General features: G+C 37.4%; 1 protein-coding gene across 3 annotated transcripts in view; it reads right to left on the reverse strand.

Annotated features, from left to right (window-relative positions):
* Positions 1-10,383: 10,383 nt before the first annotated feature.
* The window catches only part of KIF20B (kinesin family member 20B), a 33,682-nt gene continuing 18,309 nt past the window's right edge, over positions 10,384-25,756 (reverse strand). For 2 of the 3 annotated variants that reach the window (XM_086900511.1, XM_086900512.1), the window contains 14 exons: positions 22,845-24,033; positions 21,451-21,589; positions 21,044-21,166; positions 20,515-20,575; positions 19,743-19,868; positions 19,320-19,456; positions 18,240-18,395; positions 17,183-17,359; positions 16,443-16,607; positions 14,929-15,132; positions 14,469-14,546; positions 13,578-13,725; positions 12,089-12,231; positions 10,384-10,621 (listed from right to left, as the gene is read on the reverse strand). In XM_086900511.1, coding sequence (XP_086756637.1) covers positions 10,544-10,621; positions 12,089-12,231; positions 13,578-13,725; positions 14,469-14,546; positions 14,929-15,132; positions 16,443-16,607; positions 17,183-17,359; positions 18,240-18,395; positions 19,320-19,456; positions 19,743-19,868; positions 20,515-20,575; positions 21,044-21,166; positions 21,451-21,589; positions 22,845-24,033 — 2,924 coding nt within the window. In that variant the 3' untranslated portion in view covers positions 10,384-10,543. The remainder of the gene's footprint in view (positions 10,622-12,088; positions 12,232-13,577; positions 13,726-14,468; positions 14,547-14,928; positions 15,133-16,442; positions 16,608-17,182; positions 17,360-18,239; positions 18,396-19,319; positions 19,457-19,742; positions 19,869-20,514; positions 20,576-21,043; positions 21,167-21,450; positions 21,590-22,844; positions 24,034-25,756) is intronic. The other variant, XM_086900513.1, reaches the window with a different exon arrangement.

Here is a 25,756-nt window from a genome sequence, read left to right on the forward strand (position 1 = left end):
CAAGTGGAGCAGCAGCCATCAGTGTCTGGGGAGAGGGGACAGTCCTTGGCTCAGCCTCTGAGCAGGGCCACAGCAAGGCACCTCTGGTGTCCTTTCCACACCCCCAGCTAGCAGCTGGTGCAATCAAGGAGAAGAAAAACCTGTAATCAGGAAGAAAAATGGGTATCTATCCCATCCCCAAGCACTAAGAAAGCACCCCTCAGCCCAGAGTTATCAGGCAGGGTCAGCAAGTTTCCTTGCTTTGTATATGCTTCATCTAAAGCAAAAACTGCATTTGAAGGAAAGGCTTTTCATTGCAGAATTTAGTGCAATTTCTCCCTCTTTTTGCGTTGCTGTGGTGAAAGAAGCACAAGAGAAAGCTCTCGATTTATGGCCAGTGTAAATCTATGAAGGGACCAATGAAGGGCTGCACAAAACTAATTTGTCTGGGAGCCCCAGAAGAGTTTGGTAAGCACTAAGAGATTAGCAGTTCTCACTTACCCTAGAGACAAGTGTGCCTTCATCACTGATAAATACTCAGAGACTATCAGCTGCAGACTGCTCGCTGTGTTTTCACACAACTGTTCAGATTATCTCCATAGGGAAGCTGAGAGGGACAGAAGCTTAAACTGTATGAATTCTGAGATTGCAGCATGCTGCAGGGACTGAGCAAACCACAGGTTCAAAAATTTAGTGAGGCTTCTCCCCAAAACAGAGTTATGAAGGGCAGTACAATTGCTGTACTCACACAATAATCTGCCTGAAGCTATTCAGAGGTATCCTTTACTACAAATCTACAGTCCACATTGTTTCATAGTTACATTCCTATGTTTATAGTGTGTCTATAAACTTATCAATGTATCAGTGTTTACCTGAAGATTGTAAGTATACATGCTGTGTGTACCTCCACCTCCAGAAGAGTATTACAAGTACACCAGAAGCACATTAGCTTGTCAGAAACATTACTTTATTAACCATTTCTGCACTGAGAATTACTTTAACATCCTGTTTGGATTCTTTTCCATAGTTCCAGCTCTTCCCATAACACCTGAGGCACCAAGGGCACAACTAGCCTTCTACCACCAAGAAATTAAGAGCAAAAAATTTTATTGCCTTTTTTATGTGAAACTGGTACTGAAATTCTAGCATAAGTCATTTCAGATATCTAAATCAAGACATACAGACAGAAAAATAAACCCCAGGAATTTAAATTAAGCTAAGCAAAAGGTGAAAGGGCAGGCATAGTGAGACAGTCTTATAATAGCTTTTCATGGTAATATTCTTCCTGCTGTGTTTGATACACCATGCTAAGAAAAGTCTGGTAACACTAGAGGGGCATGTTAGTTTTCACCGAAAGCACATTCCTCCTCACCTCTGGCTTTTTCTTCCTCTTTGCATCTCACACCATTTGCTGGATGAATTTGGCTGGATGCACCTCTGACGACAGCAGTTTCTGTGAAACCCCAGCCTTAGCTCAAAAAGCAGAGCACATTACTACCAGACATTAGAAGACATACCTAACATCCATCCATCCATCCATCCATCCATCCATCCATCCATCCATCCATCCATCCATCCATCCATCCCTGCACCCACTGTTGTGCCCCTGTGTTCTCAAATCATCTCTGGGTCCTGCACCACCTGAGCCTACTCCCTAAACCAGCAGCCCCCACTCCTGCAGCAATGCCCACAGCAGCCCAAGAGATGAAACCTCTTGAATCTCAGGGAAGAGCCAGGGTTTGCTCTGGAGGAGCACACTGCAGCTGCTGGGAGACACCCAGAATTAGCTCAGTCTCTGTTCTGTGCTTGAAAGCAGAAACAAGAAGCTCGTCATGCTGATCTACCACTTGTCTTCAGCTGTTCAGTGAGGTGGAATATTGTGGATAAAGACTGACATTAGTAAGACAAGTGACTGGAACTATAATTAATAGAATAACCTTGCTCTGTCCTAGAGGAGTCTGTTGACAGCATTTCCTGATGGTCTTTTTTTTCTGATGAAAAAATTACCTTAAGTTTTATGTGCCAACATGGGAAAACTACAGGTAGAGCACATCTTGCAACAATTCTTTTTAATTCTCTCTACAGAGAAAAATTATGCTCCAGTTTACACAAAGTAAGAATCCATCTCTTGATAGAGAGAATTTTTATGATCATTTATGTATTTTATTTACTGTTATTTATCCCTGGAGAGCCTGAAGTCTCTTAGTTAAAAGCAGATGAAAATTACTTTGTTAGCTTTTTCCTTACAAGCACATAAATCTCATTACATATAGCAAATATTTGTCTCTAGAGAAAACAGATTTAAACCTCCCCTGAGATTATAAAAGCTCTGCTAAAGCAAGAAGCCACACAGAGCCAAAATGACATCTAAGCCCACCCCAGTCCCCTGTGAAGTGGCCAATTCTTCTCGCACCCTCCAGGTTTGTGTGTCAGGCACAGCATTACAGTGCCCTGGGAAGAAACCTGCTGGCAGCCACCTCCCAGTCAACCTCCAGCCAGGGCCAGTCAGCAGCTGGTGGGGCAGGTGGAGCTGGGGCAGGATGGGGACCAGGAGAACCCCCACACATATTGGGGATAACAAAAGGAGAGCACAGGGAATGAGCAGACGTCTAGAAAATACGACCTTTCAAGCAAGCCTGAACATCATAGGACAAAAATATGATCTTTAAATACATTGAAGTAGTTACAAAGGGGTTATATCCCGTGAGAGCAGAGCAAGGAATACAGTGATACTGTAGCAAAGAGATCCAGAGGGTAAAGAGTTCTTGGACTAAATTTCCAGATTTCCAGAACTGGTCTGGACTCCAATTCTAAAGGGCTTTGATACCAATTGTGCTACTGTCTGTTATGGGTGCAGCAGAGAGACCTGATTCTTGAAAAATCCATCTGATTCAACCCTATTCCTGTCTCTTATTCCTATAGCTATTTCTATTTTTTTTCTCCTTTATTCAAGACATTTTGTCTCCGCCCAGTAATCCTTACCCTAATTTTTCATGGAGGTAATCCACCCTATTTTCCCCTTAAATTTCTATTGTAAAGCTTACTGAAACAGTCAAAATAAAAATAAAGTACATGAAAGGCATTTGAAGTCAGCAAGATCAAAACAAATGTGAAATGTTTATGCCTAGATGTTTTCTGAAGTTTGTGTCATATAAAGGGGAAAAATAAATCTTGAAGAGATATGCAATGTAGGGCATTTTCTGAGGATTGTTTCCCACAAAAGTTGACTGCAGTTACTGTCAAAATTAAGAATTATCTTTATCCTTTGCAGAGATGTGCTATTCTTTCCTGCTTTTGTCATATCCCTCTGCAAGAGACAACACCTGACAGCCTGCAGACACTGCTAATCTCTATTACAGGAAAATTACATCACTGGCTCTAGAAAGTCCTTTTGCTGATGGGCAACTTAGATAACTGCAATCTCAGATTTATAGCCTCACATTCTTATCTTCCCTAGCTTCATGGATAAATTCACAGCTTTCAGGGTGTTTTTGACAGAATACAGATCAAACTGGGGAGAAGTGGGAATTCAGATTTCTACCATGCTGGTTTTTGTTCTCACTGGCTACTGATGAAACTCTGTGAGGTCTCTCTGCTCCTAAAGGTGCTGACACCATAACTGTATGCAAGAGAAGATTGATGCTAAATTGTGGAGACAGACTTGCAGAACTGATTTTTGTCAAAGGTTTGTGGTGTTCACTAAGGGCAGAAGGCTAGAAATGTGGCAGTTTTGCTTCATTTGCTTGGTTTTCATCCCTTTGGTATTCAGAGTCCTATAAAGAGCATTGTGGAGACCAAGCACCCATCAATAAAAAACTATTTAAAATACCTGAGGTAGTCTAAGCTTTATGCTCCTGCTGGTTTGAGGCTCTGCTCTTCATAGCAGCTGCCAACAGCTTCTCCAGCTCCCTGTTTAAATGAAATCACTTTTTCAGCACCTGCCTGTCAATGAATCTGATAACACCAGCAAGTAACTGAGTACTTCGGGAGCATTTTCTGATCTGCATCCATGAAACCGTAACTTTTTGTCATTTTGGCATACTCTAAGCCACACATTTTTTACTTTTCATTCAGAACTCATAGGCTGTGTCTCCTAAAGTATTTTCTTCTTACTACAGTCCCTCACAAAACCACGGGGATAAATTCTGCTTGCAGGCAAATGTCGATGGAAGCCAACCCAATCAGATAAAATTGCACTGAAGGACAGATTTTGGCACACTGTGAGAAGTCAGTTAGGACAGCTGGAACAATATAGCAGCTAAACCAGACATTTTATTTACCACACAGGAAAATTGTTCCAATTTGATTTACAAATTAAATCAATTTCCAGACTAGGACAGGATTTTCTAACAAAAAGGGATGTGTGCTCCCAACACAATGATGTAGTCTCCTCTTTCTGCTTTAGTCCTTAGTATATGTGAATGGCAGCAGGGGAAAGCAAAGCTGTGAGGTATGAAAGAATAATTCCATTATCTAAAGTTTTACAATTGCTACCTTCTCATATCAGTATTCTCTGCCAACCCAGGGTGCTTGGCAGATATCCAAGTACACGGAACAAGAGGCAGAAACTGATGCACAGGCTGTTCCACCTGAACAGGAAAAAAGAACATTTTTACTGTGCAGGTGACCATGCCCTAGAACAGATTGCCCAGAAAGGGTGTGGAGTCTGGACATATTCAAGAATCATCTGGACACAATCCTGTGTACTCTGGAATGACCTTGCTTGAGCAGGGAGGTTGGACACAATGGATGGCCCACTGTGGCTCTTTCCAACCTGATCCATTCTGTGATTCTGTCCTACCTGTGGTCTGCAAAATCTCAGTTCTGAATGTAGCTTTAGTGGGGTGTCCAGCAGTGCATCTATCATGACTTGTTCCCAACCATTTGTAGTTAGTTTTAGTATTTCCTGCGCCTGTAGTTAATGCAAAAAAACTGACAGCAACCAAGAGAAAAATATGTCAAAAGACAAAAAAAGTAAAAGGCAGTTTTGAAGTTCTCTGCCTACACTTTTAATTCAATTCAGCATTGTGCATGTGGTAATAAATTAATCAGCTTTCAGTCATTGGTGTGTTGACGTTAAAAAATACTATTTAAGGGCTCATTGGATCTGGAACCTGGTTTTTGAATTAAACAATAAGATAATTTTGTTAACTAACAGAATCTTTAAAACCTCAAACATTAGATGTTCAGAAAAAGTGAGAGGTGTTATTATGCTTTAGCAGTAAGATCTCTCTCAGTAAAATTAAAAACAAAACTAAGATTGATATTTTGATTCTGCACGTAGGCTGGGAGAAAAGGAGTGAAGCGAAATAATGTTAGATCAAAGGGGAACTGGGAACATTCAGCCCATTCCAACAGTGGTAAAATGGACCCTCAAGTGCTGTTTTACTGTAGGTGATGCTTTATTGAACTGTAAAACCAAAATACTGATAAAGAACATATTTTTTATAAGAGAACAGCTAAATAGTGGAATAAGACTGCCTCTATTTCACAAGCTGTGACATTAGAAAAAGAGCAAGAGAGGAAAAGAAGGAAGGGTAGAGAAGATTGAGACTTGTTTGCTCTCAAGAAGGCACAACTTCAGCACTTTATAGGCAGCTACAAGAGCAGAACCACCTGAGCATGGAGTGAGCCAGCCTCTGCAGCAGTTTCAGGTGCTGGTCAGGACCCACTAGCCCAGGCTGAGGTCTGTGTGGTGAGAGCCCTGCACCACCTGAAGCCACAGCCCAGCCCTGTCACTCCTCAGCTTGGCCAGGCTCAGGGGTGCAGCCCTGCTCAGAGGCACAAGCTCAGCAGTACAGCCACAGCCTGGCTGAATGGGGACTGGCCCCTCTGGGGCTCCAAACTCAGCCCTGGGATCTCACAAACCAAAGGTGCACCTGGAAAAACTTCAGGTGCCGACCATGCTGTGACTGCTGTAATTTACATTTTCCCTAGTGGCTATAATGCTAAGCAATGAGGAGGTGAGGAAGGTCATTTTACTCAAATTTTTGAAACTTCTTTTGTAACTAAAAACAATATTTCAACATCTTTGGGGATTAAATACTATAAATGTGTTTGAATCAAGCAGGACATTTAATTCCTGTAAATCACAAATGATAAGCAAATATGGCTTGCATATCTTTTACTGGAACACAGTTTTCTACCTCCCACAAGACTGAAATATTTAAGTTACTAAGAACTTTGTATTTTGGCAATATCTGTATAACAGATATTTCTTTCATCAGTTATGTTTATTGCATTAGTAAACAAGAAAATTTCCCTTAAGGGAAATTCAGCTTCAGGATTTTTCTTTCAAAAGCTGTCATGAGAATCAAAGAGACTGACTGTACTTGCTATTTAATTTTTTATTACTTATTTGCATCACTAGAGTCTGACTATGTTTATTAAATTTAATCTACAAGGAAGAGAAAATTTACTTTGTATGAGTCTGTCCAAGTGATTTCCTGCTGGAAACTCAGTGTTCCAGCTTTGCCTAAGCAGTGTCTGCAGGAGTCAGCATTTCACTGGCTGTTTTTTCATAAGCAAGTATAACAGTCAGGATTAGTGATGAAAATATCTATCTGATCATCTTGACATTATCAATAGATGCTACTGGAAATACCACGTGGTATTTCATATATGGACATTGTATGCTTAAAAAGATGAAATAAATTAAGCTCAAAGCAATACCTCCAAAAATTTATTTCTGAAAACAGTTGAAATTGTTGTTTGGAAAACAAGGATCATTCAAATTTATTATTTGGATATGTTATAGCTGGATAAACCACTTGGAAAGAAAGACATCGAGATCATCTTGGTCACAGAGTTTCCACAAAGTCTTCACTTCCCCAATTTCAAAATTATTCTTTGAATCACATAAGGCAAGCAGTCCAAGACTGTATCTTGGTGGAATGCTGGGTGATTCACACTTCAGAGCCGGAAAACTTAAATGGGTGATTAAAAGATAGACTCTTTCTCCTGACTTCTCATCCTAATTAAGACAGAAACACTTTAACATGTGAAGCATTCAACAGGCACAGCTGTGTTCTTTCCCAAAGAGGATCACATCTCATTCAAGTACCCACATGAGCATCACATTTAATACTATCAGATATGGGGTAGTGAAATTAGTCCCTGCCAAAAGAGGAATAAGTGACTTTCTCAATTACCTGTGGCACAGAGGTGTCTCTGTAAAACCACTTTCCTCAGGAATTCAGTCATTGCCTCTATTTCAAAACTCAGAACTGCTCAAAGCATAAGATTCCTTCAAAGCCACTTTTCAAAGACCTCCCTATTACAGAAGCATGGTCCTTCTGTAGAGAGTAAAGGCATGGATCTTTTTATCTCTTCTCAGAATGTCTCTTCCCCATCAAGCTCTTAAATCCCAAATAGAAAGAGATAAAACATGTCCAAATCATTTGTGGTGATAAAGCCAGAGCTTCTTGGGGGAGGAAAGGAGAATGTCAACCTGTGCACCAGCATCTCAACAATCACTGAAACCTCCTTTCTCAGAGATGATCATAAAGTTTCTTCTGATAAGGAAAGACTTGGACTGTGATTGTAGTTATTTCTTTCAGAGAAGGAAGCTGTGACTTCATATGTGTTGAGCAAAGCCTGAGACCTTCAAACACTTCTTACATTTAGATGCAAAAATCTCAGTTCCAATGAAATCATGGTCTAAATAATTAATCAAAACCTGAAAAGAAACATCATGTTGAATGTTAAAAGGCTGATGTATCTGGAAGTAAATGCAGGTGATTTTATTCCACTTATCATAAGGCAATAGTGAGCTCAGAGGCTTTGTAGAAATGGCAAGCCAGCCCCAGTTTACCTGTTGCTCAGCCAACTACTTGGCAGTGTCCACAGCCTGGCTCTGGCAGAGCACTGCAGCAGCCCAGAGGGCTGGAGAGAGAGGAGCCAATACTTTTGTTTGCTAGGAACTTGTGCTAACAAAAGTGCAGTGCTGAAATGCATTTGTGTAGTAATAATGTCTCTTGCCCTCATCACCTCACAAAGATTCAGCCCCGATGAAACTCACTGACAACATGGTATCTCAAAAAATTGCCAATAAATTTGTATGATACCCTATTGTCACAGCAGTTAAGAAAGGTATCAAACTGATAAAACTACTGTGTTAAATGTTCAATTACTCTTTTAAGTGGAGGAACTTATCTTCCCTGCCAGTTGTGCATTGTGAAAATGCACACAAATAAGTCTGATAATCGCCAAACATTGACCTTTTTAAAAGGTCAATTTTGTAGCAGCAGAGCACAAGTAAATACACTGTTGAGGGAGGACAGGTGTTATACAGTGGAAACAAGTAATTGGGCTGTTTTCCTGTTGCAAATGCTGTTACCAAAAAACACAAACAAACCTCTTCTGTGATATAATCACATATAAATATTAGATATAGATGAAACCAAACTAGCATGTCTTGTTCTAGATTGTTCACTACTATGCCCCTGCCTCCAATGTCACATTGTCAATAACTTGCAGATCTCTGGAATAGAAAAATCAGCTTAAGCAATTCACAGAGTGCAGTTAATCAGAGTCAGTTTCAATAGCATTGTGATCACTTCAAGTTACAGTGTTTGATTTTGCAATCTGGTCCTGAGTCACACTGCTGTCTACTGGAAGCATTTGTCCTGGTCTCATTAACACAGGAAGGAGATGACAGCTTTTATCTGATTAGATTCTTTTTTTTCTAGATACTTTTTCCTCCCATGTATTATTTTTTTCCCCCTCTTTTCAGTGCTATCCTAAAACCCAAATCCAAGTGAGTAATACAGGATAGATGTAGCACACACCTTTTGCAGTGCAATAAAACACTGATGATTTGAATACTCTTACAGTATCCAAACTTCTGAAAGTGGTTTCTCACGAAGTTCAAACAGTGTTAATATTGTAACTATTATACATTGAACAGGTTAAAAAACTCTGGTATGGCTAATTTCAAATGCATCTGCTTCTACAAATTCCTTGGCTTAGTACTTGTGTAGTAGCTGCCTGTCTCTCCTGGGAACATGATTCTATGATCCCTCTCGAGATCAGTACTAACTTCCATATTGGCATTGCATGCAGAAGTGTCTGATTAACACCAAGCAGTTAAACTAAATGAGGTATTTAAATATAAATATATAACTTCTCTCTTTTTTTTCCACCATTCCTTTTCTCTCAGAACACAAACCTCGATATCACAAGTCTATGAGCAAGGAAAAACTAATTTGTACAGCAACTGTGACTCTCTTCAGAAAATAAAACTGTGTTCTACTGTCAGCTGCTTTTAAGGCTCCTGTCAAACACTCTCAAGTAACTCACTCATGTTGGCTTACTTCCACATGCTTCCATTCTTTAAGAAATTGAATCTGTAGGAGATTGCATGGAGATGTACTGCCAGCCAAGAACCCTTCCACTGGCTCATCTGCCTATAGCCAAAGTATTAAAGGTAGCTGAGGGGAGAACTAGTATTTGGTGATTTGCAGAGCCCATGCAGTGTGCAATCATTTCTGGTGTCGCATTTCAAGTGTCGGCACAACACATGGCAGAGCAGAAGTAGTTTAAGGGATATTGACCAAATCCCCCAGTGCCAGGTTTCTGTGCCGATTGCTGCGCGGGCAGGCAGGAGCCGGGAAAAAGACCTGGAGGGCAAGGACTTGGGCAAGAGAATATAGTCCCGAGGCCCCGCTCTGAAGCTTCTTTTGCGGCTAGCTGGGATCAAAGGGGGTTAAAACAAAGCAAGGGGGTTAAAACAAAGCAGCCCCTCCGGCGGGCTCCCCGTGCCGCGGTGTCCCGGCGCCACCTCCCGGGGGCTGCGCTCCTCGGCGCCCGCACCGAACCCGGCCCCGCACACACCCTGCGGCCACCTTTGCTTAAAGCAGTCTTATTTCTCCTCTCTCACAGCACGAAGCAGCTTTCAACCACGTTCCAATACTTGCATGATCAGCGGAAAGCTGTCCTATTACTGAAAGACCTTCCAAAGAATATTCTCTTCCCTTTTTAATTCAAGAAAGTCACCCCCTCTTCATCAGCTCTCTGATCAAATGGTGCCATTCTTCCTCCTTGATTTAAAGGCTTAGCCTCTATGCAGTAGTGTCCTCATATTTTCCTTCCAGAACCCTTTACTTTATCTGTAACTGGAGTGCCATAAGGATAAGGGTAATAATAATAATTAAAAAAAAAAACATTCACCAAAAAGGAGCTGAACTTGAGGCAAGCCATTTTTTGAGTATTTTAGAAGAATTTAAGGATCTACAAGTATCAATGTGTACTCACTTCTTTCCACTCAAAGTCAAGGTAGATAGGCTGCCTGAAAAAAAGCAATTTAAACCATTCTACGCAGGCATAGCTCTTACTGCATAACAAATAAGTTATGAACATTTCCAAAGACACTGTTCCTAGTAAATGGAAGTTTCACACACAAGGTTTTTTGACCTTTGCAATTTTAATGGAGTCAGAACAATTCTATACAACTATATACAGATTTTGAAGCATGACTAAATATCTATTGCTTTCTACACAGAATGAGCTGGAATAATAAAATTGGAATAGGTCCTAGCTAAGAAATATAAACACTTTTGCAAGGTTATTTTGCTATTCTTGATCGCAGCCGTCGCTTGATGATTAGATGATCACTTTCTTTCTCTTTTTGTTCTACAAGGATCTGAAACAGATGGATTAAAAGACAGTTATTCAGCATTTTTTCAGTGACAAATTACATTCACCTTCTAGACCTGCATGCCTAAGAGAAGAGTTTCTCCCAGAATCTGTTTCCAGGGTTTGACCTGAGTCACTCTGGTGAAACTTATGCATTCACTGAGAGGCTGGCCAGGGAAATGCTGTAAACACCATACCTGGAAGAGTTCAAACACTGTGTGGATGTGGCCCTTGGGGATATGGTTTTGTGGAGTTAACCCAGTGGTGCTGTGTTAACAGTTGGGCTCAATGGTCTTAGAGATCTTTTTCAAGCCTAACAATTCTATGATTCTATTACCTTTTTTTGTCAGGGGTCTCCAGGATACAGAGACAATCTTAGTGCATTTGTTGCATAAGCAACAAATCCCACACAATAATTCCATACAAAATCCCATTTTTGCTGGAATACCAAAGTCCAAGGAAAAATCTTATTTGAATGCAGCTCTCACTTCTAGTCTCGGATATTTATTTTCTGACACAGGAAATGCCCAGAAAACATTTTCAGCTTAAATTTCTCTAGCTTTCTCTGACTTCCCCAGGATTCAGTCTTTCAGCTTTGTAGCTCATTTTGCTCAGCACTTCTGCCATTTTCTTCTTCCTCCTAACAGACAACATATTGGGTCCTGCTGCATCCATTCATACAATTTACAGAAAATTCAACAGTATGGGAAAATGCTTACCATAGCACAGGGAAGAAAGGATGGAACAGAATGAAGAGATGTACTTCCAACAGAGCAGAAGAATGCTGAGCACTACAGTTACTGTCTAAACCACAAAGCTGTATTTCTGAAACAATACATCAAACTCTGGGCCTGCAAGACTCAGACTGGCTTAGACAGAGCCACAAAATTAAAACAAATCCAGAAGGCTAATATTTAGACTATGCTTTGAAAAGCATGGATGTATCCACATGCTATTATGCCCAAATATCACTTGGGCATAAATGGAATTGAAAAATATCTTCGGTGCTCACCTGTAAAGTTAATTGTACATGCATACCTTTATTGTGTTTCAACCATGTAATTCCAAATCTGTGGATGCCTTACTGGTCTCTATTCTCCCTTTATGCTACACTTAAATGAACTGCAACTATTGGAAAAACAAATTATGACTTCACTGCTGTAGCAGAGAAAAAGTAATCCTCCACACACTACAAGTTATCTGTGAATCCAGATGTGAAGTTATCTCTATGATTGCTGTATCACCTACACAGTCAGTCAGCAGTCAAAGAAATACAGGTAAGAAAACAAAAAAAATAAGTAGATCAGCAGAAAGGAAAGACCAAAAGGAATGGCTAGGTAGAATAAATACGTATTTTCAAACCTCTTCTGTAATTCGATTAGACCTTCGGATTTGTCTTTTCCCCTGTAATAGTTTTAATTTAAGATTACAGGAAAACATTACAGTGGGCAAAACAGGAATCTTAATCACTTACTGAGGAACCAGGGGTATCCAGAGGGCAATAAGTGTCTGTTGAATACAGCTTTCTCTTAGCACGTTTTGGCTTGAGCTCGTTTTCTTTGACATTTTCTAGTTCTGCAGACTTGGGAGAGCTTATTGTCTCAATAAGCTTCTTTGCTAGAAGACAAATTTTATCATAAATACATAGCATGGTTTTGTGAGCCTCAAAATTAATGAATCAAATTTTATTAAAACAATTTAAAAATTAAACCAGTGTAGACCAAAGCTCAAATATAAAAATTCAGAAGTGGTATTTGACTACCAGTTTTCTATATCTGGAAGCAGTTTTCTGTAGCTTCAGGTGCAAAAGCTTAAAGGACACATTTAAACAGCACATTAAAAATCAATTAGGATTCAGATCTCACTTAAATACTACTAAGTTGAACAACAGGCATAACTTTTATGCTGACAGAAGCACAGTGTACAGTCAAATTTTTCTATACCTTTTTATAGTTTTATCAAACCAGTACTAGCGCTATAAAGAGAAGAGTATGTGTGTTAGAAAAAAAATAAAAACAATAAATAAGTAATACTATTATACAAACAGGGAAACTACACAGGACATGGTAAGAAATGTTACAAAACAGAATTCCTTTGCTCAAATTAAGGATGAAATTTTAAGTAGTCTGACTTTGGCTTCCATTGATAATAACAAATACTGTGTTCCTGGAACCAATATGACAAACATAGAAGTGTTAAGAAATTTCACACAGTTATTATTGAGACTGTATTATGTCAGATAAATTAAGATTTACTTTGTAGCAGGACAAGCTTTCAAGTTGGTACAGGAGTTTATTTTAACTGTCCACATTAAAAAAACTACCAACTTTGTTTTAAACAAGTAATAGTGTCTTTTAGAATTAAATAGTGGTGATTCCTTGTGCCCTCTGCTAATTTTAATTCTTTTTTTAAAAACACAGTAACCCGGAGATCATTCTTATTGTAGGCAAGAATAAAAACATATCCTTCAGTGGAAAGTCCAAGCAATTAATCTTCCAAAAGCTATACCTAAACTTAGCAAAATCCATTAATTGCTCTATATTCAGTTTAATGAAGTCTTCTAAATATTTTCATCACTGGCTTTCAGATTTCATAGGATTAATGTACATCAAAAAACATTAGCAAAGTTTCCACAGCAACAAGGGATCGCTTATAGAAGAAGGTAAGATTTGGAGTCTGGATTCAGCCCTTCATCTTTTTAGAGCAGCAGGGCAAGTTTGTAGAACTGCTTTTTATGTGTAAATAAGTACAGAGTAACTCCAACATTCCGGGCCCAACAATTATAATTGCTTTTTTGACAAATATGCACATATTTCACACTGCATCTTTCATTCCACTTGGTTTATATTTCACACTTATCTAGGTTTTAGAATTATGTGGTCCTCACAACCAAGACAATCTTTTCTTCTCTGCCATTGTAGAACAACCAGAAAATAGGGAATAAACAACACTTTAGTACAAACCTTTTGAGTGAATAATAGTAGGAGAACTTTGGAAAAAATCACCAATCTTCTGTAGCGTCCCATCTTTCTTCTTAGCTGACTTTTTATTTAGGGTAGATTCTTGCCTTCTTAAGGGATATTCTTTTCTAAGAGATTGTGCAGTAGCTGTCTGTACAGAAATACAGGATCATTGTTTAAGCTGAAAATTGTCTTAATCCTGAAGTTTCATTTCAATTTACTTCAATGTTATTTTCAAGCTGACATACTGAGCTTTGCTACTGACACTTTTGTTCAATTTAGTAATGATATCACTACAGTAAGTAATGTAGACAACCTCATTTTATACCTAGAAGAAAGAAAATTGCTGAAGTTTCACAGAATACAATTTAAGAGCATGAGTCATATAGGAAACAGAGGATTTTTTTTTAAAGGCAGATTCAAAGTTGTAGTGTATTTTACTAGACAAGGTAATTATAATACTATATTATTCTTAATAAAAGAATCTGATGGGGCAAATAAATCATTCACCTTCTGAACCTGTCCAGATTACTATGGCCTAAAATAATCTTTTTATAATTGCCATATATATAAATAAACTTTAGTTTTATTTCAAAGGCATTGCCTATAAAACCACACTTCAATAACATGCTCAAACTAGTCTTTTTAACTACTCAATATGCAACATCCCTCCCCTTTGAATCACTGCACACTGCAGGTAAGACACTACACATTCTTGGCAAATATAGACCTTATAGCTTATAGAGCTTAGTGGAAGGACACCATAAATGTTGAAAAATTCTGCTGAAACACAGATAAGGAAAAGGTACTTCTGAACAAGAATATTTGCTCTTTCCACAAGTTTACCTTTACAGAAAAGGCTAAACTGACTTAAAAAATGGAACAAAATCAAACCTTTTTTTTGTCGCTTGTAGATGGTGAATCAGCCATAGCAGGTTTTGCATTTCTCTTGTTCTCACTTGTCACAAAATCCTAAAGAAAATTAGAAGAAATTGTAATTTATACCAACCACCACCTAAATCAAAAGAAATGATTTTATAGAACTGATTTTTAATCCCACAGATCAGAGCTCGAGACAGCAAGAAATGGCACTGTCCGGGAGAAAAAAATGTAAAAGGTAAAGAGAAAGTGCAAATCAGACACAAAGGAGACAAAGTCTGGATCAGCTGAAGCCTATGACCTTACTCAACAGAGGCCAAAGACCCACCACTTGGGAGACATGGGGTTTAAATAATACCCTACATATATCCCTGGGATCTCAGCAGAAAATAAGAAGTTAGAGTTTTAATAAATTATCAGAGTAATAAACTGAAAAGCTGCACAAGCGATTTTTGTCAGTTGGTCGAGTTCACACCTCGTTCATCTCTACACTCTTCCTTTTCCTCCTTGGCTTGAGCATTTTAACTGTAACTGGTGAGGTGCTGCCCTGGTGCTTCACCTCCATCTTATGGGGTTGCAGAGGTGTGAACTGGATTTCTATCTCTGGTTTTGGGAACCGACTTGTTTTTCCATCCTCTGTGGACACTTCAGTAGAGTCAAGGACAATTTCAGAATGGTCCTGGAAGTATATGGAAATTGGAAGAAAACACGTTTTAAACTAACTGTGAGTTAAAAACTATATATAATACATATCACCCTGCACCACCAAGTGGATTGTAAAGTAGGCGTTCTATTTTCCAGCTGTTGGCTTTCAAAAAACTTAAAAAACAGAAGTGAAGAAATCAACTACAGCAGAGTTTAAGCCTTATCTAAAACCCTTTTTGTTAATTTTTGAGCTTTATTGTATCTATGCTCACAGAATTTTCCTTGCTGAATTCAGCCTGATACTTTGTTTCCAAGTAATTATTCCTCAAGGGCAGAGACCCTTAGTGATTGTCTCCATCTTAACTCTGCTGCTCCTTAGGAACTAGGCAGTAATAGCAGCTTTTGTGAGTAAAGAATATTTCTGTAGCATATCTTTAGAGAGCTGTCTTTCTCTTCAAGAGAATTCCAGCTGTTCCACCCTGAAGGGTGAACCTCCTTCCTCTTGAAAAGGGAAACAATAAAAGCTCATTGAAAGCCAAAAGGTGATTCTCCCAACAGGTTCTGCTGAGATTCTGACAGGGAATCCCAACCCAGAATCCCAGCAGCACTGCATTCTCAGGAATGGAGCAGACTAATAAAGTTGCCCAGGAATAGTGTCATTAGCTAACAAAGCTACACACAGGCTTCCTACAGTGGAAGGAAGCAAACCCCAGTCTGCCCTGCTATTGGTCACACTTTCAAAAGGGTTTATCTGTTTTTCCCAGATGACTTATGTAATCATCAGCCACTTCATATGCATCACTCCAAGGTAAGTTCTCAAGAGCACACACCTGAAGTCAGATATAATTATTCATATGATTATACTATTACAGCATTTATTTCTACTTTTATGTGCACTTCAAATACTGGCTTGGTTTTGTTTTAAGTAGGATGCAAGATAATGTTTTGTTCTTATGAACCCCATGTGGGCTGGCTCATCACAGAATCATTTCACTACACAATAGGTGACAGCATGAAAGCTGTTTGAGTTGAAATCCCCTTAACACTGACATAATCAAACTGAGATGACACTACAAATAACACATCTCCAGAATCTATATAACCTGGACTAGTTAACTAGTTTTTGCCTCAGGTACAAAGGTTCTATAATGCATAGAGAAGTAATATGCATTTATGTACTTATTTTCTGAGAGTGAGTGTGAAAGAATGAATAAGAACTCAGAACTGAAGATACAGGTAAAGTACAAAGAAGTTTTGGGAGATTCACAGAACTATATACAGAAATATATACTGAAAAAACCCAACAGAATTATTAATGTATCATTAATACACAAACAACCATACCTCTTTGCTTACAGACTGATCAGTTTTATCTTGTCCTTCTTCAGGTAAAGGTACTTCTGCCAAAGAATGAGGATTTTCATGGTTAGTCTGCTGTTTCATTTCCTTTATAAAGTCATCTTTCTCTGCCAGCTGTTGTTTCAGATCTTCTATGTCAGTTTCCTTATCCTAATAAACATAGCAAAAATTGTCACAAATATCAGGACTGTCGAAAGAAAGTAATATATTATCATGAGCATCATTATGAATACTTGGTCATATCAGTTTTAGAACTGTGGGCTTAACCAGTCAGGTGTGTCCAATACAAAGCAAATAATTTAATGCCCCTATGTAAAGTGAAGAAAAGTCTTGTAAGAATCTGAGGAAACATAATGCAAAACTTTTATTTTGCTATACTTATTTAGAATTCTAAGTTCACCTTCCATTTGCTCATTAAAAAAAAAGACAATGAAAAGTGCTATGAAAAAGACAACAAATGGGAGAGTTGTTTCAGATATCTAGTCCAAATTAACAAGACTGTTTACTTGAGCTACTAAATATTTTCAAACTCCAATTACTATTACAAATTCAGTTGCAAACAAACCTAAAGCTTTTATTTTTAAATTAACTGCAAATGGTTTCAATATGATAGTATTTAATAACAAAAAATAGAGCCAGAATGCAAAGAACAAATACAGTATTTTGCAGAATTAATAGGTAACAAAAAACCTCAAAAAATCACACAGAAGAAAGAGACAATTGACCTTTTCTGAAGCTGTCAGTGCAGCTTGTTTCAGCCTTTCTATTTCTTTATCTTTTTGTATGGTGCTAGAAGCCAAAGTCTTGAGCTGTACTTCCAATGCTTCTACTAGTTCATCTCTTTCTTGACGCCACTTTTGAAGACTGCTGTCCTTCTTTACCAGCTGTGCAGCAAGTCTTTCCTAAATATTAAAAAAGGATTGTTAGAATACCACTTCTACACAGTATCTGAACTCTTCTGCTAGTTTTTTTTGCACTGTTACTACTATTTTATAGCTTTAGTAAACTTAAGAGCCTATACTGATCTTATAAAGCTCAACTAGAACTAATTTTAGTACACATATGCAGATGTAAGCCATGTTTTAACTAGAAAATCTGTATTTATACTCTTTGTGAAGAGAATTTTCTTTTTGAGAACCACAGCTCCTGTTTGCTCACTTGAAGATTTTATTAATTACAATTCTCAGGCAAGAAAAGTTGCAGATAAAGTAAAAGTAGTTGTAAGCTCCTAACATCCTCCTGTATTGATTGCAGGTCCACAAAGGCATCACTAACTACTTCTAGTTTTAGAGTGCAGAGGTTCATACAGTAACTTCATCTGATTCAAAAATTACAACCATGACGCAGTCCAGTGAACAAGTAAGGGACCTTATTTAATACCTATCAGTCTCCCCAAAGCCAGCACATATTACTGCAGCATACTGTATTTTATATGACCAAGTATTTTCCAAAATAAGCTTTCTTGGCTTTTAAGGAGCAATTCATTAAAGTGTAGGTTATTTATTGGTGTTTTAAACACAGTATGAAATTAAGACTTCATCGTGAGATGGCAGTTATAGAACAGGAAGGAACATGCATATTAGCTTCCATTATGTGCTAATATTTTTCATTTTATGATCCTCCTAATCTTCCTTTTTCATACTGAGAACATCTCATCTAGGCTTTGTCACATGACAAGGTAAGGGACCTGACTAAGGCCAGGTACTCTCAAGTACCCCTATTGTTCAACTCGACATGTTATTTACTCTGCACTAAAGACACTGCTGATACAGAGTCACTTACAATTTCTGCTTGTTGCTTTACATGGTGTTCTCTATCCTCCACAAACTTTCTCATTTCCCTGTTGCGATGGTTCTCAGCTTCTTTTACTTGATTTATGAGTCCCATTTTTTCCTCAAGCCACTTTTTTCTATCAGTTTGATACTTTGCCTCATTTTCCTAATTTGATGAAACCAAAATAAAATCGTAAGTAGAGAGGAAAAAAAAAAAAGACTTAAAATTCAGAATACTATTGAATTGATTAATTTCAAAAACATAACAGAAACAGTAGCACAGTTTTACTCTAGCATACTCCCAGGTACAAGTACTCCTTTGTTCTTCTGTATTGCAAAAAATGATCAATTTTCAGCATTTCTTATTCAGACTAGCACATCTTCATGGAATAGTTTTTTTCCCTCAAAGCATTCTGGGTCAGTCAGGTATGCCAAAAGCTATGGTAAACAGACACTTCTGCCTTACAAACCCCCAAGCCTTAAAGGACATGTTAGAAAACATCTCTGCTTCAAGACTGAAAGGGAAACAGTGCAGTACTGTTTGAATGGTAGGCAGAGACAGCACGTACATAAGAATGTCACTTCAATTCCACAGCAACTCCATCTCCTTTCCTATCACAATCAAACCTGTTGTCAGACATTCTGCCACACAAGACAGGAAGCACCTGTAAAGTTGCTTAGAAAATAAGTCTACTTTCTAATCCAAGGAGAGTTAGAGGAAAGTCCTTAGCCTTACACAAAGGCCATGCAGTAAGCACAAGATCTTGAGAAAGAGTTTGATTAATCAACTGACAGGAGAGATCCCTGGAACTGATTGATATCAGGAGCTGGATTAGGATAACTGTAAGAGGAAAGCAGCTACAGAAGCCCTGTGCATAGCAGTAGCATAACATAGGGCAGGGTACACTGTGCTATGGGGCATCAGTGATGCCATATGGAAAAGATGCTCCAAAGGTTTCCTTTACCAGTGTAATGACTTGCCATATCATGCCCTAGGCTCTTGAAGACAGTGACACAAAAAAGCCCTTAAGACTGCTAAATGGGCCTTATTGCCTTAGATTTAATTATGAATTATATCATTATGTTTTACCTTCAGTTCTTTTTGCAGCTTTATTAATTCTTCATTTTCATTTATGGATTTCTCCTCATTTTTGCTCATCTTTTGCTGCCAGTCACTATTGCAGTGGTTATTCAGCTCTCTACATTTCTGCTTCCATGTTTCCAGTTCTACACCGAACACAAAATGAGTTTACATAATGTATAATTTTAAATATGTATTTGAACATGTTCCCATCCTTCTACTAAAGTTGCTTGGATTTATCAGCTGTGATCAGAGACAACAGAAGCCTTTTAGGAAATTGCTATTTATAAGTAAAAGTAATGCCTTATAGCAATTAGTAATATAGCAATAGTAAATAGCAATTGATAAGTAAAACCAGAAATGTAAAGCAGCTATTACAATACACATTCAAAGCAATTTTCCTTCCCTCCTCCCTTTCCATGAAGAGATTACCCAAAACTAATCTGTTGGTCTCTTCTAATTTGGCTTCAAGCACTTGATCTTGTTCAATCTGAGTCTGTTCTTGTTCTTCTAATGTCATCCGCATATCTGCAATTATTTTTTCCTTTGCACACAGATCTGAAAATTCAAAAATTAATTTACAGATGAGCCTCCTCCTAGTTGCCACCATTCTCTTCCAAACTGCCTTAGTTAAAAGTCATTTCTCCATTCCCTCAGATCAAAAGCTCTATTACAAGGAAATAGAGCATCTGTACTAAACTATCCACATTCCAAATTCTTAAGTGATTCTATTCTCACCAGTTTAACTTAGATGTGTGTTTTGGTGTTAAATATCAGATTCTGGCTTGTACTGCTATAGAAAACTAAGTACTGTTCAACTGCTAAACGTTCATCAAATCTGCAGAAACTTAGTGTTCATTTAGACAATACTGAGATTTACTTGGTTTTATTTTAGTTGTCCATTTTCACAAAAGCATGAACTAGCACACTGTTGTGTATGCTAGCACAAATAATTTCCCTGCTTACATTTCTTAACCTGAGACTGTTTCTTTGCTTACAAATATATCTAATAATAATTCAATAAAAATTACTTTCTGACTGTGAGATTTTAATGTCCAGGTTGGAATGTCTTGGTACTCATAAATGTACAAGACTCTCCAAATTTGTTATTGACGTGATCACTCATGATGTAGTCATTATGTTGTCATTGCGCAGACGCAAAAAATAATATTAGTTCTTTCTGAAATAATAGTTTTTTTCTGACCTTTCTGTGTTTTCTCATACTGTTTGGAGATTTCTTCCAGCTTTTCTTTATTCAACTGCTCCTAAATATCACATTGAAAGCAAATTAGAGAAATTAAAACATGCTGAATGAAACAAATACATATGCTAGAAATTAATATCTTTTCATTTTGAATTTAATAAATAATAAGTAAAGCATTTAAGACAAATAGTCCCAATGAGTAAGTTCTTCATATAGTATAAAGCATTTCAGCTGTTTAAAAAATAAAAAAGAGACATTCCTACTAACACATTTAAGTGTCACTAATCAGAAACTCTGTGGGTATTAAGTATTTATTTACTAGACCATTTGTCAAATTGTTTTAAATAAGTCTTGCACAAGAATTTATTTAAACATTTTTCATTCATCTGTTAAAACTAGTTTCAGGTGGCTACTCTTATTTTTACCCCAGCTTCTGTAAGCTTTCTCCAGTTGCTTGGAAAACTTGCCTCATTAGTAGATTAGTTAAAAAAAAAATTAAGAGCAGGTAAAATTTGATAAAATAAAATACCTTTCTAAGTTGCAAGATTGTGCGCTGTTTGAACTCTAATTCTTCACTAAACTGCTTTTTAATTTTCTCAAGTTCATTAATTTGTTTCGTCAGGGATTTCTCCTGAGTTTGCATTGTACACACCTGCAACAAGACAGCAAGCAAAACTTACATTTATTTATAAGCCTTTTACAATTTGTCTAAGTTATCTAGATAAACAACTACCTTTATTTGAGCTAAATTTTTGATAGCATCTTTATCAAGTTTCAGGGGATGGTAGTGTGCAAGTAAAAATACTCTAAATGTATCACTCAAAATAACTTTATTATGAATCTCTTTTAATATCCATAGATTGAGATTTGCAAAACCAGGTTTTAGTAACAGAAGCCCAAACTTTTAGAAGAAACATTTTGCCTAAGGTTACCAACCTCTTTTTGTACTTGCTGAATTTGTTTCTTGGCATCAGAAAACTTCTCTTTCAAATCTGTGTATTCTTCCTCTTTCCTCTGCAAATCTTTTTTCAAACTTTGTACAAGGGCAGAGCTTTCAGAAAGATCTTTATGTAGCCTTGGGTTAGAAATCAAGAGACATAAATAGCATTAGTCTTGCATATTAGCTCAGGCTCTTTTCAGGTTTATTTGCAAATAGAGTCTCAGCTCTATCAGATCAATGACAAGGCTTTATAATTTTACATTTGGATTTTCAATATCTATTAGTATGAGCCTATAGTAACAAACTGCACAGATTCACTTCTGAAATTAAGCACAGCAACCACTTTTATCATTAGGTGACCTTACAAATTAGAAAAGCCCAGGGTTAAAATAAGTTTAAAGTTGATAACTACATCCCAGATCTTGTAAGTAACAAGATGAATAAAAAGTGAAAAAAAAACCCCACCAATAATATTGCAATAATTCCTGCTATCACAAGTTCTAAAAAGTAAAGAATAAGTTTGATGGGTTTATTTTTAAGTAATCACATTTATTTCAAAGAGCTTCCAGTAAGACATCTTGGACTTTTAAACAAACTAAAGGAATGTTTTTCAGGTCCCCTAAATGACAACACCATTCAAAGCCTCACAAAAAGAAATCCTTTCAAAGCTTCACTAGCACAGAGTTGGGGATCATCAGACCTTTAGGCTAAACTTTGGAGTATGTGCAGTACCCACAGATATGGCACTAAATAACCAGTCAGGAGAAAGGCTACATAATTGCTTATTTCCTTACATAATTGCAATTTCCTTACCATATAGCAATTATAATCTCTCGATGCACATCATCTCTTATTTCTTACAGATTTAAAAAGTAGAGGGTGCTGAGGATAGTTCTACCCTCTACACTCATTATTTCTTCAAGTCTTATAGTAGATTGTTCACCTAGAATAGCTGCTAGCAAAACCATCTGTTACCTTACATCCTTTCCTTTTACCATTCAGTCCTTTCCCAAGAAAACATGTCCTACTTTTATACAAGTTAAGGATATAATAATGCACTCTGTCATTTCTCTCAGAAAGGGACTGCAACAAAACTATCAGAAATCACCAAATAATTAATTTAATTGTTTGCTCCTGTTTCTCTGCACAATAGTTCCACATGATTTAGATGTATATGTTTGAAAGACTTTACAGACAGGTGAGGAAAACATAGCCAGCAGAATATCCAAACATAAAATTCAAGTAGTGTATAGAAACTTCTCAAAGAAGCAGTTTAGGCAATCAAGTTTATAAACATGCAGATGTGGTATGTCAAAATAAACTGATGTTGACATAATGGAGTATTAATTTTATTCTTAAAGGGTTAGGAGTATTCTTATTATTTACTTACAGTTCTATAGACTGTATTTGCTCATCCTCCTTTTTCTCCTTTTCCTGAAGAGCATGTTTCATGGTTTCCAAACTGTTCATCAACTGCACAACTTCATCCTTCAAATTTGCTTCTCGGTCACTGAGTTCTTTAAGTTTTTTGTCTGCACTGGTACATTTCTCTTGCAGAGCTACTGTATTACTTTCTAGATTTAAAACAGTAGATTCTTTTTCTTTTAGTTCTTCTTCTAACTCTTTCATCCTGTCATCTTTAGTCCTAAAAGTCTCCAATAGGCATTCAAAATCTCTTATTTCTCCCTTGTAGCTGGTAACTTTCTCCTGAAGCTCTGCAATTACTCTCTGATTTTCTGCAGCCTGTTTTTCAAAACTCTGGGTTTTCTTCTGCATTTGCTCTTGTAACTGATTCATAAGATCATTTTCCTTTACAGATTGATGATCTGTAATCTCATTTAATTTTATTTTTAGTTGATTATTGCAATTCTCACTATCATGAAGTCTCTTCTTTAAGTCTTCAACTTGTTGGAGTAGTTGTTGAATCCGATGACTTTTTTGTGAGGAAGCCTTAATCATAATTTTGCATTCTTCCCAAATGCTTTCAATACTTCGGTGAAAGGAACTGTCCTGTCTCAGATCTGCTGTAGAAGCAGTTTGGAACTGCATGGACAAAGGACTCATTTGAGCTGTCTCTGGTTCATCCATTTGAGGGTCTAAGGAATCCTTTACATTAACTAAATCAATATCCACAGCATCAGATTCTGAGTGACATTTATACAATTCATCTACCTGGGACTGCATTGTTTTAATTTGTGACACTTTGTCAATTATATTTTGCTTAGCACATGTTACTTCATTATTTAGCTGAATAATTTTTTCTTCTTGCTCCTTATTTATAATTTTCTGTTTGTCCAATTCAGAATCAGTCTCCCGATATTTAGCTTGACACTGTTGAAGTTCTTCACTTAAGCCAGAAATCTTTTCTTCAGAAGCAGAGAGTTTGAGATGCAAGTTTGCTATCTTCTGATTTAACTCTTCTTTTTCATTTTTTTCTCCTTGGCATTGTTCTTCAAGGGCAGCTATCTGACCTTCCAAGGTTTTAGTTCTTTCCTTCAGTGCTAATATTTCCATGTAGGCCTCAGAATTACTAGTTCTATTTAGATCAAGACAGTTTTCCCAATTCTCTCTCTTATCTCCTAAAAACAAAACAAAAACAACATCATGACCAAATAAATCCCTATACGGCTCAAGTTAATCAAAAGCAACAAGTCATTAGCACCACCAAATTGTAATTGCTGTGTGGAAAACTAGCACCACCTAAAAGCCACACTCTCATAGCATTTTAGAGTCTTGAAGTTGTTTGAACCCTCTGAGACATTTTATATACACTAAAATTCCTCTTGGGATTCTAGGCATAATTTGCAGAAAGAGGTGTTCAGAAGACTTAGAAAAAGGTTTGCTACAGTTCTATTCCAACCTTCTATTCTGCCCCACTAGCAGAAAAATCTAGCTAATTTCAGTAGTATTTGCAACACCTATGAGCTAAGTAACATTCAGTGATAACCAGTTTCCACCTCCACTGATTCAACAGTCCCTTTAAATAAAGCCAGCAATTACCCATCCTCCATTTATGGCAGCAATGATGTCATACACCTGTCTGAGAAGTTTTATGCATGCTTTACAATACCTTATTTTAAAAACAAAGCTAAAAATCCAGCAAAAGTTGTTTTGTTTTTTTTTTTCTTTGTATTTGGAACCTTCCTCTCTTCTATATTCAATAGGTTTCTAAACTAGATAAAAGCATAATTACTAATGCCTACACCTAATATGTTACATGTAAAGTTCTCCAAGAAAGATTTATAACATGTCATTCCAAACCAAAATTTCCATATTTTATTAAGACTGTTTTCCCAAAGTAATGAGTCATTTTAACTAAAATCACATGTATTTCATCCCCTTACAAAACTGACTCCAGCTATATTTCACACAAGTGTTTTAGAATCCCATTGTGTCCCTTTAGTAACAGGCATGCTATATTGAATCAAGCCTCACTATCTCTGAGGGCTAGATTATCACTACTACATACGACAGGGAGATATATGGATTCTCGTGAGCGCACCTACAGTAAGGTAGAGTTAAGCAGTCATCTCACTTTGGGACCATTAAGCAGAGGTGTACTGCATGGAAACATCCTTTGAACAAACCCAACAAGTTGTGTAGTCAACTTGAATCACTAACAAAAGGCCATTCTGAAGCACGAGCAACAGTGTTTTGGTTTTTGAAAGTCAACAGGACACTTTCCTCCTGCTTGTCCATAGCTTTCCTATTATGAGATACATCAAGTGCTTCTGCTAGCTCAACCACAACAGCAGCCTTACTGTAGCATATGAGATCATATTTTTAAATCCTGCAAGATTAAGAATTTTGGATTTGGAAATTATTTTCTCTGAAAGCCCAGTTGCACAGTCCTAAGAAAACAGATCAGACAAAATTCTATATATTCCTCTCGCTGGACTGGAGTTTTGCAAGCTTCACTGAAAGTGAGAGGTGCTGAGGTGTCTTAACACATGATTTGTCAAAGTCCCTATTCTTGGCTTCAAATGACACTTAAAGTTGTACAAACAGAAATGCCCTACTGGATGACACAGCATCACCTGACCTAGCCTAATATTTTTACCTCCTTTTGCTGCTACTGACAGGCCTAGCTATTTTCTATGGACCTTTCTTGACATCGAAGAATTGAGACAATATAACCCTGCTTAAGTCTTTCAGTATCCATCCACGCAGCTGTTGGCTGTTAGCTTATCTAACTATGCCTGCAATCTGAGAATTATCTGCCTCTCCCACCTTATAGGGCAGCAAACATCAGAAGTTTAATACTTTCTGCATGAAGTGCTTTGTTAATGGCATCATAGAAGA

The sequence above is a fragment of the Cyanistes caeruleus genome, chromosome 8, assembly GCF_971803275.1.
Source record: "Cyanistes caeruleus chromosome 8, bCyaCae1.hap1.1, whole genome shotgun sequence".
Lineage (NCBI taxonomy): Eukaryota > Metazoa > Chordata > Aves > Passeriformes > Paridae > Cyanistes > Cyanistes caeruleus.